At 38.2% G+C, this 18,777-nt stretch overlaps 1 protein-coding gene across 3 annotated transcripts in view; it reads right to left on the reverse strand.

Moving 5' to 3' along the window:
• Window positions 1-894: 894 nt before the first annotated feature.
• The window catches only part of ELAVL2 (ELAV like neuron-specific RNA binding protein 2), a 55,269-nt gene continuing 37,386 nt past the window's right edge, over window positions 895-18,777 (reverse strand). Inside the window, exons 4-7 of one of the 3 annotated variants that reach the window (XM_010021398.1) lie at window positions 10,327-10,480; window positions 7,667-7,892; window positions 4,062-4,100; window positions 895-3,602 (exon numbers count right to left, since the gene is read on the reverse strand). In XM_010021398.1, the coding sequence (XP_010019700.1) occupies window positions 3,275-3,602; window positions 4,062-4,100; window positions 7,667-7,892; window positions 10,327-10,480 (747 nt within the window). In that variant the 3' untranslated portion in view covers window positions 895-3,274. Of the gene's footprint in view, window positions 3,645-4,061; window positions 4,101-7,666; window positions 7,893-10,326; window positions 10,481-18,777 lie in introns of all 3 variants that reach the window. The other 2 variants (XM_010021397.1, XM_010021396.1) reach the window with 2 other exon arrangements.

Raw genomic sequence — 18,777 nt, forward strand, 5'->3', positions numbered from 1 at the left:
TGAAATATAGCTCCTTATTTGCTGCCAAGCACCGTGTCTTGCATCCTTACAGTACTCCAGCCAAAGAACATAAACACATAGTCATCAGTACACACCATTTCTGTAAGTAAATGTAGGCAGTTCGTTAACACTGGCTGTGACCAGCATCTTGAGGTTTTTGTGTCGCTCACAGACTTACAACCCCATGATCCAAGTAAGCTCAATTCCATCACACTGTAGTGATGAGAAATGCTCCATGCCAAAATACATTACGAGGTTCTGCATCAAAAAAATCTCACAGTAGAGATATAAAAAGGAAGGTGAAAGAAAGCAGTTAAAAATAAAAGCTACACTGCATAAGCCACTTTTGGAAGTGTATTCTCACTGGTGGAAATTCACACTCATTCGATTGAGCAAAGAAATTAATTTAGGAATATATGTGCTTTAAAAGGGCAAGAGTTAACTGATTTTTAAATAATTTCTTCAAAAGCTGGGAAGGGAAAATAATAGCAAACTAAGGTTAATTCCATTCACAGATCCCAGAAATGAATGCAGCAATTAAACAGCCAGTGGACACTGCAATAAAGAGTAAATCCTTCCCTCTCCTCTGTATGTCCTAACACACCAGGGCAGTCTGCTAGACAGCAAAAAAATTTTTAGTGAATCTGTTTAATGACCATCATTTATCAGTTTAATATTGAGTGGTTCATATAAAGCCAAAGTGAAAAAATTCAACATTAATTCTAACACAAGACTGATACACTGCTCCTCTGTCCCACCTTCTCTCATTGGTAACTAGGATCTTGAGCTAAGTTAAAAGGAGCTCAAGAGCTTTGCAGGAACCTTTCACTCAGATTGCTTACCCATTAACACAGAGGACAATGTGGTAAAAGATCTGCTCGTGACACACCGTGCTCCCTTCAACTTTGTTTATTGATGTACTGAACATGAAAAAGTACAAAGGATCCAAACACAAAAGAAAACATGTACAACCTCTTAAATACTCAACAGAATATATTTTCTATTCCAACAGATGTGAATTAAGTCATACTATACAACTTCAAATAAATACCAGCCTTATATTTTACTAAGTGCTCTGATAAACACTGTAAAGTGAAGCCCAATTTACATGCCTTCTCATCAATGCCGTTAAGTTGCTACAGTAGTATAGGAAAGAAGCATGTAGCTACTGTTTTCCCCACATTTGAAAGTTTGTGATTTCTACAGTATATACAACTTTTAATGCACAGGATTAGCTTTAACAATCTAAATGCACCTAAGAATGAGGAAGTGCTCAGGAAGCCAATTGAGTTTTGAATAGCATTGAGTGGGTCAGCATGAAAACTCGCTTATTCACTTTAGCACGCACTTCACAGTATATGTACTGTACTATACTGAAAAATTTATAACTACAGTTTAAAAGAATAAGAACCAAAAGCAACTGCAAAGATAGTGTACAACTATGTTATGCATAGAACATTGCTTTTTCTAAGGGGAAGCACATGAGCATCTCAGTTTATACAAAAAGCAGGACGTAACTATGGAATTGTCAGTGCATCCTGGTGAAGGCATCAAACCCTCAGCTTTTTTAAAAATTTAATTATAAGCTAGATGCTAATCAGAAAATATTCTGTATTTTTTCCTTAGATTTCTTCAATACATGGTAAAGATTTTTCCTATTCCCCCAAATAGTGATGTAAGCATCATACAAAGTTAAATTTCAATAGCATACAGGTATTTATGGTTTTTGTATGAAAAATGTAAGGAAATTTCAAAACCTATGATTATACTCATTTTTTACCACAAACATATTTATAAACAAAAATGTAGCATCACCATAAACAGCTGAAGCTAGACTATCTACAGACAAAAATAGCAACAGATCTGATGCACTGTAAATTCAAGTCCTCAGGACAACAAAAATGAATAAGCAGACCTCAAGTAACAATGTTAATGCCATTTACAAAGAAAAAACTCAATACAAAAACATTCAAAATTGAACATCACTTGGCATGTAACTTGAAAAATAAACTAAAATCAAAATTAGCTGAAAGGTTCATAACTCAAGGTCTTATTTACATTACACAAAGCTCAGGTGTTAGCCTTGAACATACCTTTCAAAATACCTCCAAACATACCCAACTTAGGCCACTTCTGCTGATTTGCTACTGCGCAAACCATGCTCAACGTCTCTTCTTAAGACAAAACAATTCTTCAAACAATAGCAAGTACATCACTAAACACCATGAGCTCCATCTGAAGGGAATTCTTTAGGAAGAACAGATTTTTTTTTTCCCCCATTTCTTGGTATTTTAAGTTTCCTGCTTGCTGTTATGGTATTTAAATTTTAATTTGTTTCAAAATCACAAATCAATGTGAGCCACCTACCACTCAATAACCAGGATGATCAAAGACTCCACTGATGATTACAAAAATGAAACCAACAGTGCATCCCATTGACTCTACTTCTTAGTACAAAGATCTCAAAAGTATCTCTACATCATAAATCTTTCTAAATTTTCCCCAGCAATTGCAAATTTCCTGGTAAGTTTTAAAAGCTCACTAGGTGTCATATGAAGAGATTTCTCAAAGTATTCAAGTCAAAATATTTGTTCCAGGACCAGTAAAAAGTTTCTCCAAATTTTTTTTTTTTTTTTTTTACAAAAATAGATGCTTTTTTAAACCCACATCAAAGAGGCTCTTATCTCTTTGGCAAGGTACTGCTTTACGAAAAGTTCTCCAGTATTCTTACAATAAGCTTTTTATAATGTGTTCCCACTTCCCAACCCAAATGATAATTAGAAAATAAATACTGCTTATAACTTTATAAATAAAGTGTAAACTTCAAACACTTTTACTGAACAACAAAACAGCAATGCATTAAACCGTAAATTAAACACAAGGCAAATAAAATAACACAAAAGAAACAAAATAAACCACAAAGCCTCAATATTTACTCATAGGTTGAAGGCAGTCATTGAAAAAGAAAAAACTTCTTCCCTTAGCTGAAACATTTTAAAAGGTCCACCTTCTTCAAAGAAGGCAATAGAATATGCATTGTGACAGGTAAAAACCCTGTACCTCTTGTCAATATTCAAACACAAAAGATATTTAAGAAGTTTTAATTCAAATATTAGCAATAAAAAAATCTCACATATTCTTAGGATGCTAAGTAGTCATTTTATCCCCATTTCCACACTGACATACAACAAAGGCATTTACGAATGCATAAAGCGTCTTGTAAACTGCCTTTGTTGTACAGTTTTTCATGTATTAATGCACTGAGAATAACTTGTTAGGCTTTGTGCGTTTTGTTTGTTTTGAAGGAGACCTGCAATACTCTGTCCCCAAGGCGATATCCATTCAGGCTGGCTATTGCCATAGCTGCCTCATCATAGTTTGTCATAGTCACAAATCCAAAACCTTTGCACTTGTTGGTGTTAAAGTCACGGATGACTTTCACATTGGTTACTGCTCCGAAGGGTCCAAACATTTGCCAGAGGATACTCTCATCAGCGTCAGGAGCCAAGTTGTATACAAAAATGCACCATCCAGTTCCTGCATGTCCAGGGATATTAATTCCAGCCAAACTGGTCATTCCATCAATGGTCATTGGAGGAAACCTACTGAAGAACAGAGGAAAACCAAATAGGATCATGAAGTACCTGTTTCACAGAAAATCCCACCAAAGACATTTCAAAATGAAAATAAGATGATGATACAGGGCTTTTCTCAGCATGAACATATTGGCCAGACTAATAAGGTAACATCACAAATATTTATTCCCCCATGCCCCAGATACTATGTACAATACTAGGGGAACAGTGCTACATCCGTCTGAAATAAAATACCACAGAAAAATCAAAAGAAAAGCATGCTATAAAACCAGTAAGGATTAGTAAGTCATTTGAAACAGGAATTCCAGGGATCTGCTACAGATGGTTTCTCTCTTTCATGCAAAATGCACCTAAATGAACAATCTGAAGTCTCAACATGCAAAAATCCAACAAAAGTCTTACTGAAAAAGTAAAAGCACACCAAATAATAATTTGGTTATTATGAACACAGCAGTCCTTTATTACCTCTTTACTCCATAAGCCATATTGAGCAGATTGTCCAACCTGCAAAACATTTAGCATGTGTTCAATCTTCAGACTTTTCCACCCTTTAGTCTTAAGGAAACTTGATATTTTACTGCCAAGTTCCTTGCATGGTACAGAACCTCGGTGTTAAGTGAAAGTATCAACACTGAAAGAGCTGTGGCACCTTGTTACACCTGATACAGTTAGCAAATGCAAAATAGATGTTCTTGTGTAGCATCCACAACTATAAACAGTTCAATTCAGAAAATGCACTACTATCACTACTTAGGCTTGAGTCAAATACTCTAGCATAACATTAGACAGTTATCACCTTGGTGAAATTTTCCAAATTACTAACTTGTGGATAAAGACTTTACTGAGGCTTCTGACATGAATACCCACATAGATGCAGGGGTTTGGAGCAGTAAAAATTAGACTATGAACTGCAAATAAAAATTTGTTTTCCTACTTTTTTTCAGAGTAGAGTGGTTTTACAATATATATGCACACACACATCTATCAGCCCATAAGCTTCCTCCATGTGTTTCTTCCCCCAAGCTGCTAAACTGCAGTGTGCCACCACAACTCTAAACCCTTTGTAATTACCTAGCCAATACCCAGAATATGCAGCGCCTATGAGTTACTCCTGAAGTCCCTTGAAGAAGTACTTTAAAGAAAATTTCTACCCTAAAGAAGCTCTGGTTTCTTCCTGACAAAGTCCAGACATGTGAAGAGAAAGTCTTATTAAAGGTTCTCTTCAGGACTCCACAAAACAAGAGTTTCAGTAAGAAAGAGTACACTTAATATAGTTTGTAGCTTACGGCTACCTTACAGATCTGTACCTTACTGTGATTTCTCTCCAGTAATGAGCTAAGGGATTTAATAACCATTACTGGTATACAGAATCCAAAGTCAAGCACTGTAGCAGTGTAACTAAACTTGTGCAAAACAAGGTTGAAAAAAAAAATACTTTGTCTTATTTTCAAACCAAGTAAAAGTCTCAAACTACAGAGCATTATGATTCTGCAGTGAGCAGGATTTGTGGGTATCACTGACAAGAGAGCAAGCCACTAAAAACCTAAAAAGGAAATTTAAAAAATGCCTGATTATTATCAGCAGAATTAGTGTGGATGACACAAGTCTAACATTATTAATATTTGGGGGCGGAAAGCAAGGCAAAGAGTTCCAGAAACACCACCATTTACAGGTCCTTGCTGTAGAGGAGTGGGCTGAGGACTTCATACAGTAATCGTATCAAACTGTAACAGTTATCATCAGTTACCTGGACAACTTAAAAATGTTCTGGAAAAATTATCATGGGCATCCACTAAACAACTTTTAAAGACGCTTTAAGTTACACATCCTACAGAAACTGAGGAACAGTTATATATAGCTGCTTTTCACAGTCCAACTCAAGATTTTTCTTAATTAAAAAAAAAAAAAAAAAAAAGCAGCAGTCTAGTGACCCTATTGTTCTTTATTACTAAAGTTTATGCTAATTCTGTTTTCAGGTCTTTGTCAACCATTACAGAGACAGGGCAACTACATCAGGCAATCATGTCAGAAATGCCAACAGCTAAGATCTCTTGCAAATTAAACACATGAAAGATCTGAAGTATCACTGAAATCTGACCTACGCAGTCAGCAAGACAACTGGAATGCCACAAAAACAGTAAAGCAAACACCTAAAAAAGAGACAGTTTGCCTTTACAGTTATATAAACTTAAAATTTGGCAAGGCTGCCTCTTTTAGAGTGGAAACAGAAGCCTGAAGGCCTTCCCCAGGCCTTCTTAATTATATTAAGAAAAATATCTAATTTTGTCTGCAACCCCAGTTTACCTTTTAACCAGTCACACTTCAACCTTATTCTTCCTTGAAATCTATAAAAGCGAGAAAGATTTTATTCTCCCTCACTACAGAACTGGTCCCTACTCAGTACTTTTTGAACCATTATACTTTTAAGTGGAGCAAATCACAGTATCTATTATAGTTGCTTAAGGCATCACTTTACACTTAATTTCTACGGGGAGGAAAAACGAAAAAAAAGAAAACAACAAAAACCCCCCCACAAAACAGCCAACCAAAAACAAACACACCCAAACAACAATAAAAAAAACCCACCCAAAAAAAACAACTTTCCCATGAAATTTAAATGGTCTTGCATTCAGCTGGGATAGAGTTATTTTTCATCCTAGTAGCTGGTGCAGTGCTATGTTTTGACTTTACTCTGAGAATAATGCTGGTAACACACAGATGTTTTAGTTGTTGCTCAGTAGCGCTTACCCTGACCAAAGACTTCTCAGTCTCAGCCTCTGCCAGTGCGGAGGGGCATGCCAAGCTGGGAGGGAGCAGAGACAGGACACCTGACTCAAACTAGCCTAAGGGGTATTCCATACCACAGCACTCCATGCTTGGTATATAAACTGGGGGGAGCTTGGATCGGTCTGAGTATTGGTCAGCAGGTGATGAGCAATTGTATTGTGCATCACTTGTATTTATTGGTGGAGTTTTTTTTTTCTTTTTCCCTTTCATATTCTCTCCCCTTGATATGTCCCTTACTATTAGTACTAATAGTATTATACTGTACTTTAGTTACACTGTTCTTATCTCAGTCTACCAATAATAAAATTGTATCTCCCTTCCCTTAGGGCAGAAAGCCTACTCTAGTGCTAACTTTCACACCTGTGAGAGATTTGCAGCACATAAGGCTGAGAAGCTGAAGAAAAGAAAAATTCAGAAGTCCTGACAGAAGTGCAATCAATAACCTCTGAATGTTATATCCAAAAGTGAGGGTAACCAGTGAAGAGCTTTTCAAGTTTGGCATATTCTCTTTGAAGCACACTACCAGCTGATTTTATCTCTTGAAAAATAAAATGGAAACTGTTTGAGTGTATTACTGTTTAGCACAATCCAGTCACATAGCCCAAGGGCAGAAGGTGAGACGAAATCAAAATAACTGTGAAAAATCTGAGGTACTCATGAATGTAGACAATACAGTATTTGTTTCACTTTATTCTCACCATCTGTCCTTTTCAATTCACTAAGTATCACAGGAAACTGTACGGCTGTAGCTTCAGCGTGATGGGAACATGTATTTGCAAAAAGACAGACATGCGGAAAATATTTGAATAATCTTCATTAAAAAAGACAACAGTGTAGCATGCAGGATTTGGACAACTAACTAGGAAAAAAACCTGAAAGCCAGAAGAGGGAGGAAAGACAGCAAGTGGAGAAGAGGAGGCTGGCTGTGGCATGCCATATGGCTAAGAAGGAAGCTGAATTTCTTAGGTCAATGTTAACTAAATCAACTTGCACATTAATCCAGAATAATCTAAGAAATTAAAAATAACCTTTGAAAGGGACTTTTTTTAGTGACTGCATAAAAGACATCATCTCTGTTTAAGGAGTTTTATTAGATACTGAAATGCTATCAATAGGATGGAATGCATTTTTGCTTTTAGTTGTATTGTAGGAAGCATAGCTAAGTTCAACATTTTCATGTGTGCCCTTCACAAAAACACAATAATCAGACAAGTCGGGAAGGTAAGGATGGTGGAAAACACGTGCTTCCAGCACAGCTGCACAAAAGTATGCTTTTGACTTACCTAAAACGTTGAGCCTGCTGAGCCAGAGGTGCCGGATACCTTCTGTTTGGAGAATGGTACAGCTGGGAAAGGATGGCCTGATTGGTTTTTTGGCTTGGATTGTTAGCAAACTTTACAGTGATGGGCTCTGTGGCACCTGGAGGTTTCTGGCCATTCAAGCCCTTGATAGCTTCTTCTGCTTCAATTCGCTTGTCAAACCGGATAAACCCTACACCCCTTGATACTCCTGCACAAGAGGAAGGAAGCATGTAGCAATTAATTCAGAGACTTTGGAATTAGACATTAACACTTTTATAACCAATTGCTAAGCTAATGGCCAATTTCTGTGAATACATAATAATTTTGAGTATATTAGAACTGAGTTTTTGCTCAGAGTTTTCCACCAGTTTTTGGTTGTTTTCTTATAAGTTTAACTAACATAAGATACAAGGTTGGAAGGTTGAGGGGAAAATACAGTGGAGACAACTTAAACACAGTGAGCCAAAGGGCAATTCTGAAGTGAAGCAACTGCAGGAGGGATGGAGATGAAAGTAGAACCAACTGCACTGTAACCTCTGTTCACAGTATCTAAATCCACAGAAATTCTATAAATAGCTTAGTCATCTGCTCCCTAGAAGCAAGAAATGGCTTATGCTCTCCTGCAGCACTCCTTGAAATTCCCTTTGGAGCAAATACACAGTGAAGATGAAGACAGAATGCAGGTTGTAAATTACAGCAATAGTATTATTGTGCCTCTGTTTTAACAGTCGGTGGTTACTTCTAAGTAAAGGATTCAATTTCAGCATACCACCATATTTTTGTATGTTATTTTTTGAAGGAAATTTTCACTGGGCCATATATTCTTCCTTGGTGAAGAAAAATTCAAGGATGACAAGCAAGGGGATCGGCAAATGTTCATGGAAGGTCTTAGAACATCACAACTCAAAAATTTACACTGTGGCTTAAATACATTAACACACTGAAGTGTCAATACTAAAACCAATTAACATTAAAGCTAGTACAGCCATCACTAGTCACTTGCATGCTTCTTTGTAATATTCCTAAATCCATTTAGAGGCCTCTTCTTCTGGTTCATGAATAAGCAGACAAGTTAGACACTTGTCCTTACTAAAGACATTAATGACAAGAAATGTATTCTGTTCATAAACAATGACAATTTAAACCAGTAAACTGACAATAAGCAGGCACAAGAAAGCTTTAGAGGCAAACGTCACAGCTTCAATTTTGCATTTCTCATGGCTGTTTGTGTCACAGCCTTATTATTCATACCATTTTGAGCCTGGCTCTTCCAAATTACTAAGAAGGAGGAGGAAAGAAAGCTTCAACCTGAACAACAGTCTATGCCAGAGAACTACTGTGCACATGCTTGGATTTATTGAGTACTTAAGAATTACAGTACACATTTAAAAGTTCAATTACATTTACTTACCCTTTGTAAAATCCCACCTATTTCTATCCATGAATATATAGCAACATACTGTAAAAAGTTTCTTACTTCACAAGGACTGGAAATCTGATCTGCAAATCTACTGCTTCTAAAAGTCACTATTTGGCCATTAGCTTTCCTTTTCCTGCCTAGCTACACTTTTACCAACTCACACTATTAAAACACTTTAAATATTATGTGTCAGTACTGAGAATTCCGTTAATGTAAAGGAATTGCAATGGACTACATATGAGGTCCTCTGAAGGTCAGCCAAATGTCAAACACTTGCATGTGCAGCCCTTTCAAAGACCATTTGAAATCTTTATGACCTCCAACAGCTGAAGGCTCTTTGTCACCCATGATATATTCAACTATGAATAGGTACAGCTATTAAAAAAAAAAAAAACCAAGCTAGTTTATTATTACCCAAGTACATGAATTCTTGTGTCCCACAGCCCTGGTTTGGTTTGGTTTTTTGTGTGTTTCCTTTGTGTTTTGCTTAGCACACGCAATACTTCCATCATACACTTGGCATTTCATTTGATTGCTTATTTTTGAACAGGCCTGCTATAAGCAGGTGAGGCAGCAAATGATAAAGCTCCCCAATATCATCCGATTAATCCAGCAAAACCACATGCACTACTTTCCAAGTCTGAAAAGTAACCAGTGCAATTGACACCCAATCACTGGTTAAGACACATCCTGTAACAATGCAACTAATCTACTAGAGCTTAGTTCCTCAAGGACAGAACTTACCAGTTCCTGAGGAACTCAAAGTTCGTGTTCTTCAGTGTGCCTGAAGTCAATAAGGCTACCTTGAAAACAGCAATTATTAGTCCTGTCTTTTGTAATCCTAGCCTCAGACAACCAGCTGTGCATTTCCGCGCAGAATTCTATTTTTATAAAAAATGTGTTTAATAGTGTTTCATAAGGTGCATAGGGACTATTTTCACACAGCAGCTGGGAAAGGAAGATTATAGCAGCTGTAAATTTATTACAAGCCATGAAACAAGCTTCCAACCTGCACCTTCAGGGTGGAAATGACTCAAGCTGGTTCAGTACAATCCACAATCTATTTTTGTCCATGCATACTTTTTGAACAATTCCAGCAGAAAATTGCATTTTCTGGCTTACATACTCCTTTCATTCAAGACAAGATGATTGTACTGAAAGGTGAAATGTTTTTTAAACTGCCAGTCCAAAAATGAGAGGAAGTGCAAAACTGCCTACTTACCTGTGACTTGATCAACCAGAATACGAGAAGTAATAATGCGTCCATATTGGGAAAAAAGCTGTTCCAGTTCCTTCTGTGTCATGGTTTTTGGAAGTCCACTAACATACAAATTTGCATCTCTAATAGAAGCTGAGCTTGGTCGCGCATAGGAAACCTTAGGAAAAAAGTGAAAAACCTAGAAATCAAACACTTTTAAAACAGGTGAAATAGAACAGTGTAAGTTGTTCTGAGAGTCTGAAATGTTTCTAAGGGCAGCCAAAAAAGTTTCCTTGCAAAGCCAGTTAAGCAGGGTCTTTTTGGAGCTGGCTTCTGTGAAAACACTGAAAAAATGCAACATAGACAGTGCAGAAGCAGCTGACTACACGAACTCATATGTAATTTAAGGAGTACTTTCAAGTAAAGGGGAAAGCTAGGTACACACACAGCAAGCCTTGACAGGGAAAAAATGTTCTCGGTTAGCTTACTGTAAGATTACAAAGACAAGTTTAGGAAGATACAAGATTGTTTTTCTTTTAACTACCATTAAAAATTTTAAAAAATACAAGGAATGAAGGTTTCAGATTCTAGGTCAAAATCACAGACAGCCCAAAGCTCTTAAAGGTTTGCAAGTATTTTTCAAGCACTGTGCCCTTTGTACATGTGTTGAGCTTGCTATCAAATGTCACACAATCATTCATTAAGTCAAGAAACTCTGCTACATCACTCTTATAAGCCTAAAAATGAACGGCAAAAGTGGGAATGCAACTTGCATTTCATCTTATCAGCAGGTTGCCAATTTCTGCACCAGAAAAAACACTTCTTATAATGAAGCACCAAGTGACAGCTTCTCATGTTGTTTTGGACAGAGGTTTTTACTTGCTGCCTCAAAGTGCCGGTCAGATGTATTTTAAGATTATCAATCACATTCTTCAACCCTTAAGACACGTGCTACAAAAGCAGTATCTTGAAGATTTTAGTGTCTCCCACAGAGTCCATGTACGTGTTTTATCCTTATTACAGGAAAGACTAGACCAGAACATCCATGCATGTAGGACAGGACAAAACACTTTGTTTGGGATTTTCACTGTAGAAAATAAGGTAAAAAGGAGCCTCAAAAAGTGGTCAGATTTATCTCCTTCCCTTCTCTCCCTGCAATGCAGCATCAGCCAGCTCTGGAAAGCTAAGCTTAATTAATTCTGTAAATGTATCTTTCACCTAATACTTTGACATTTATTTTCAAATCCTCCCCTGGTATCATTTCCATGCAGATCAGCAAACTCTTAAGACTCCTATGGAAGTAAAGTAAGAGGCAATTGAGATAGAGTACTCTGGAGACTAAACAAGCAGAACCCCACTGTGATTGTTCAACGTTTTACCCAGAGGCTTTGTGCAAGGGATCTTCCAAAGCTGGCTGACAGGCCTCACCTACAAAACTTGTAGCTGTCCAAGATAACACACTATCCAACACAGAGCTGTACAAGCCACACAGCACCTTGCTCATCTAACGCAAGAGCCACACAAGAGCTAAAAACCTGTGTTCAAAGTGCTTGTCTACTGATCTCACACACAGGCAGTTGGAGATAACCTCAGTGTTTTCTCCTAATTAACTTTTTTTGGAGATGTGCCAATTTAATTGTAATAGAAAAGCTGCCATTGACCAGCCTTACAACAGGAATAACAGAATTTCCCAGTTTCCATTCGGTTTGTTTCAACTGCAGTAAAGCCACACTGAAGAACAATTAGTTTCCACTGGAGCTGAGCCCACTGAACTAAAGATTACTTAGCCCTCTTCTACACACCACCTCACTTTTTGTATTATTAGAAATATGCACTAGGGAACTGTCCACAGAATTGCTCATGAAAATTGCCACCATCAAGGTACCACGTAGAAAGCGACAGACCCTTTAGCAAAAACGGATCCAGTGTTTATGATCCAAGTGTAAAAAACCAATTAACCAAAAGACTCCACCAGGAACCTGCTATGTGTAAATCCTTCTACCTCAGCTTCCTATGTCACAGGAACCTCTTCGATAAATCCAGTCACAGATACAACAATGGGTATTTTCCAATTAAGTAATTCTACTCCCACCTTTAAAAATCTCTTTGACATATCCTGCAATTTTTTCAAGATCAATGTGAACAGAAAGCAGTAGTTCATTTGGTAGACTAGCTGGGAATTGATAGGTTAGACTTTCCATTTTGCCTTGATTCTTGCCATTTAAGAATGTTAATGTAAGATTATTCCTAGAAGATAGTATCAAGTATTACAGTCAGATTCACACAGCAGGAGTGTTCAGGACTTAAGTGCTTGTAATCTGCCACAAGAAGCCTTTCTAACTATCTGAACTGGAGTAGTAAAAAGTGGTTATGGCAATTTTGCAACATCGTAAGTAATCCATCCATATATTATGGAGCATCACTTTAAATTACAGCAATGATGTAATCTTGGAAACTGGTGGAAACGAGAGACCAGATAACACATGTTACAAGAACAGCAGTCAATCATGCACATGACAGAATACTTGATTCCCAAGAGCCTTTCACAAGGTAGATGAGACATTTAACACATCCTTCAGGAAAGCCTTGTTAAGATTTCTTAAAATTTGCTAGAGTAGATTCAATACTCAAATCCAGACCTCTTCAGCAACATTAGCTCTTTCAGAGAAAGAGAGGAGAGACCCTACTGTTACTTTGTCATTTTTGTTCAACTAACCATCCTATTTCCTTGTATGAGTTTTTGCAAAGTCAAGGACAATGTGCACCAGTAGAAGAACTACAGAAATAAAGATGAGGGGAAAGCACAGCCTTGCAAGTCAGAAAGAGAAGAGGAATTAAACTTCAGGTACCAGCTATACAGCAGATTCTGACACAGCTGGGCCAAGTAACTGATTTTACAAGTTCTGTGCTTAAGGGTTTAACATCAAAGTTTTGTAAAAACAATGTTTTGGGGTTTGTTTCTTTTTTTTTTTTTTTTTTTTCCTTAAGAAGTGGTAAATGTGCTACCAGTATATGGCTGTGCAGCCAAAGCCCTATACTTGCAATCTGTATTTAAAACCAAATGTTCTTTTAAATTCTGTATGTCCAACCATTAATACTACATACATCCATGCTTAAAAGAATAGTTTCTGTATCTTGAGTCACTTTCCTACTCTTTTACAAACAAAAGTATATACCTATGACATTCCCTGGTGTACAGAGAGTTTAAGAAGTAATCTGCACCAGAGACAGGAAAAGAGAGGAAAGCTTGCCAAGGAAGCAAGGACAGTGATGTCTACCCAAAAGGTAGACAAATACAACAGCTAAGGAATAAAACAACTTCAGCAACTTGCCCACTTGGCTTATGAGCACCTTTAAGAAGCAAAAGCTCCATGCCCCATTTGGCAGGATGACCTTAAGGAGACCCAGAGCCAGAAAATGGAGACAGACTACCTAGGAGACAGGACCAGACACAATAAAATCCTGAACTACCAAAACTCAAGCAGTTCTGAACAGCTAAGTTTTCAAAATAAACCATTTCAGGCCACCAAATTTAACCCTACATGGCAGGAGGGCACAGCAACAAAGTCCTTTTTGTAACAGGTCACTGTGTTCAGTTATTAGTGTAAAAAGTTTAACACTAAGAGAAGCAGGGGAGGACAGGCTCGACTTATAGATAAACCAGAGGAAGGAAGCTGCATAGCTGCACACATCACTGGCACATCACATTTTTATCTGTCAGCTTTTAATTCCCTCTGGAGTGGAGATTCACTGAAAACTATTCCATCTAGTCCTATTTAAGCTGTCAAACACAAGTTTTTCTTTGTATTTGTCCAGGTCCTCTGGAGAGAAGACAGAATTCCTGGGAGCGACCATCAGCTAAGGAAGGAAAAAAACCACAGTGACTGATCTTTTTATTTAACAAGAAAGTTACCGACTGCCAGTCAAATAACATTTCACTATTAAGAAACTCAAGAAAATCCCCAATGGTTTACTAAAGATTAAGGACATGTTGTGGGTTTTACATTAGCTTTGAACTCAAATACCTGTTACCAAGCTGTTTTCTAAGCACGCATACTTGTGAGCATTCAGAATAGAGGTTGCAGAATGTAAGCCTCACAAATTCCTTTCAAACAGGATAAAAGTCCATATGAATAGAAGACACCAAAGGCCTGCCAAAGCCCCTAAGATGTAGTTTATGGTGCTACTGTTTTCCCCATCTCTGAACTACCTAGACTTTGCTCTAATTCTGTAGATGTTGATAGATTAAATAGCTCCATTTTCTAAGCAATCTTAATGCAGTAATTGGACTTTCCATTCAGCCTCCTACTACTGTTAAAGTCATTCCGATTCAATGCATTACATAGAATAAAACTGAGGAAGTACAATGTAAGCAGAAATGTCTTTACAACTGGAGAAAGACACACACGTAAGAAGCCAAGAAAAAGCCTTATGTCAAACAAGTGACCTGTGAGGTCACTGCTGAATACCTAAAACTTCTTTCGCTCCTGGACAGTGATGCTAAGGTAGGGTAGAAGCAAGTAATTAACTTACAAGATCTGCCTGGTCTGCAGTTCATGTCCAGTAGTGCTAAGAATGAAACTACAATTCCTCTTCTTACCCATATGTCGTGGTTTAAGCCCAGCCAGCAACTCGGAACCATGCAGATGCTCGCTCACTCCCCCCCTTTTTGCCCCCCCCCACTCCCTGAGGGATGGGGAGGAGAATCGGAGGAATGTAACTCCCACGGGTTGAGACCCCCCCACTCCCTGAGGGATGGGGAGGAGAATCGGAGGAATGTAACTCCCACGGGTTGAGATAACAGCACTCCAGTAACTTAGGTATTAATACAAACCACTACTGCTACCAATAACAATAAGGGAAATAACAAGGGGAGAGAACGCAACCGCTCACCACCTACCAACCAATACCCAGCCCGACTGGAGCAGCGATCTGGGCCTTCTGGGCGACTCCCCCCAGTTTATATACTGGGCATGATGTGCTGTGCTATGGAATACCCCTTTGGCCAGTTTGGGTCAGGTGTCCTATCTCTGCTTCCTCCTGGCTTCCCCTCCTCCCTGGCAGAGCATGAGACTGAGAAAGTCCTTGGTCAGAGTAAACATTACTTAGCAACAACTAAAACCACCGATGTTATCAGTGTTGTTCCCAGACTGAAAGTCAAAACCACTGCACTGCACCAGCTACTAAGAAGGAGAAAAAATGACTGCTGTAGCTGAACCCAGGATGCCACGTATCTGATGGACCTCCTTGGTGATTATGACAGCCCAGCAGCACAGGCATGGATATCATAGGTCTTACAAAGCAAGCTGCTAGAGCAGATTTAAGAGATCTGTAAACCATGCTGATGTCCCTCCTCACCATCTTCAGTGACTGAAGGATCACCTCCAAGCCAAAGGATCATCTTAGCAAACAGGAAATCAAGTGAAGGTGTTGCGGGGGTGCTGCTTGGGTGAACAAGGGATTAAACTCCAACATAAAAATTTGTACAGGATGTGAAAGCAGGAACACATAAATGGTGTCAAATCATGCATGGATGAGATTATGAAAGCTAAAGCCCACATGGATTCAAATTTGGTGAGAGATCTGAAGGGCAAAAAACCCAAGATCTATACAAATATATTGGCAGCAAACAGAAAACTGGGGAAAACATGAACCCACTGCTGACCAGGGGAACACCAGAATAACACAGGATACTTAGTAGTTTCCTTGTCTCAGTCTTTACCAGTAGAAGTGACCTCCAGGAATCCCATGCCCACGAGACAACAGAAGTTCTGGAACAAGGAATACTTACTCTCAGGTGGAAGAGGATCACACTGAGGAATATTTAAACTGCACAGACAAAAGTCCATGTGGCCTGAAATTTTGCATCCACAACTTTGACATTCATCCCATACACTGAGGGAGCTGATGAACGTCATTGCAAGCTGAGACAACCCTTTGTTGTCTTTGAAAGGTCATGAGGAACAGGGGAGGTTTCTGAGGAGTAGGAAAAAGCAAGTATCACCCATCCTCAGGATTGGCAAGAAGTTCTCCTGTTCTCTAGGCAACTACAGGACAGTCAATCTCAACTCAATCCCATGGGAGGTGATTGAGGAGCTGATCATGAAATTCCTTTCCACTCACATAAATGACATGAAGTAAACTGGAAGTAGTCAGAGCAGATTTATAAAGGGGATGTCCGTCCAACTTAACAGTCTTCTGTAAGACATGACTGCCTTGGTGGACAAGGGGATAATCATTATGTTTGTCTCAACTTCAGTAAGACTTGACACTCTCTCCAATAATATCCTCACAAACACAAATTAAGTACACCTACATGTGCTTAAGTACACACTAGACAAGTATGATGCACATACTAGTTAAGTGGGACAGTGCCGTAGACTGAACTGGCTGAACTGCCATATTCAATGGGTTGTGATGAGTGGCATGAAGTCCAGTTGGAGGCTAGACACTGGACTCCATTAATATTGGATCCAATATTGTTTAACGTCACCTGGATGAAGGGGCAGAGTGTACCCTCACAGAAACTTCACAGATGATACCACTTGGAGGAGCAGCCAATAGGCCAGGGGTTGTGCTGCCATCATGAGGAACCTCAACCGACTGGATAAATGGGCAAACAGGAACCTCAAAAAAATTCAACATCAGGAAAAGCAGAGTTCTCTCTGGGGGGAGAAATAATCCCACGTACCAGTATATGCTGGGAGCTGACTAGTGGAAATTCAGCTTGGCAGACAACCTGGAGTGCTGGTAGACACCAAACTGATAATGAGCCAGCAGAATGTACCCTTGTGACAAAGACAGCCACCTGGGCTGCATTAGTAGTAGCATTACCAGCAGGTAATGAAATCCACAAAAAGTGTTTGCTAACTTCCTGCAAGTTTACCTTATGCTACAGAACTGGAATCTGTCAAAATATAAAGCAGCATCTGCAAAACTCATCTCAATTTATCAATATATCTCTGTCAAAGATATAACTTCTTCCACAAGGACAACTAATCCCATGATATCTATTGCCCATGCCCTAGCTGGTAAATGACATTTGGAATAGAGTTGGACATTGCAGTTAAGGCCTATTTAAAGAATTTAAAGAAAGCAGGTAAGTTAAAGCAGTAAGCTCTAGCCAGTAAATACTACTATCACCAGTTCAGTTTCAGTGTCATTGCCTTTGAATTCTTGAAGTGTACAATGTATTTTTCACATCTAATAACATACACCAATTACAGATTACCTTACATCAAAAGTATCCCAGTGCTGACTGCTGTATCCTAACAGATGCATACTGGAATCTGGGCACATTAGTCACAGGCATAATATACAAAGTGAAATCCGTATGTCATTACCAATATCCGAACACTATCTCTATCCATCTTGCTAAGGACCAGAAATTTTGTCCAGGCAAGAAATCTGGACGAAACACTTCAGAACTTCAAAAACCCAGTGTAACTGAAGTTTGACTTACTTTGGCAGAACATTACTAGTTACCTGTGATTACTGCAAGTCAACACAACTAGAGAAAAAAAACCCTCCACATATTGTTGCTTATATAAGGGAACTAATTCCCACACGCCAGTTCTACTCACTATTGATGTTGAAGTCCAGCTATTTCACTTGTGATACAAAGATTCTCCAGATTCATCTCCTTACCTATATCTTGTCAGTTTGCTCATTTAATCTAGAATTTGCCAATAGTTCTAGATTCAGTTTCTTCAAATAATATACATATGCACTGAATTAATAGCTGTGCTAAAATATTACTTCCACAGCTACTTCAACAGGTGAATATTGAATAAGCATTAATGGTAAGCAATGTCAAAACCACTGAACACAGCACAAGTCAAAGAGTAGCCACAAAGCCTACAGTTTTGAATAGTTAATGATCGTATACGGGGTACAACTCTGAACACAACTACCCTGCAGACATCAATTTAAAAGTTTTACTGAAGTTTTCCACTGCAGTTAATAGGAAAGTCACTTTTTTCTAGAAAGCAAAACATTACCTCACTAAATCCACATATGTCCACTGCTTCAATATTTAGTTTCTTAGCATCAAGATGATTTGTTTTACAATTTTCAAGTCAAAACTGTGAAAGCTAGCAGGTTAAACAAAAGATTTTCTAAAAAGAATTAAGAGACCCAGTCCCTGTAAAGGAATGTTACAGTTTCTTAGTATATGCTATTATCTACAGACACCTTAGCACCACACTTCCATCTTCTTATCTCCTACTCTATTAGTAGTATTGAAGGCAAACAGTGTTTGTACTACCTGCAAGAATTACAGAAATAAGTGATATTAAATTCTAAATACCTTTACTGAAGATATTCCTACAAGTCTTTAAATCTGAAATCTTTCAATGTTAAACTCAGTATTCAATATACATTTACATTCAATAACTTCCAATTAAATTTTCAGCTTAGAACATTGTTTGCCTTATGAACAGTATCCAGTTCTAAGATTAATTTTTCAGGGGTGGG

This window comes from Nestor notabilis, unplaced genomic scaffold (genome assembly GCF_000696875.1).
Source record: "Nestor notabilis isolate BGI_N333 unplaced genomic scaffold, ASM69687v1 scaffold9339, whole genome shotgun sequence".
Classification (NCBI taxonomy): Eukaryota; Metazoa; Chordata; class Aves; order Psittaciformes; family Psittacidae; genus Nestor; species Nestor notabilis.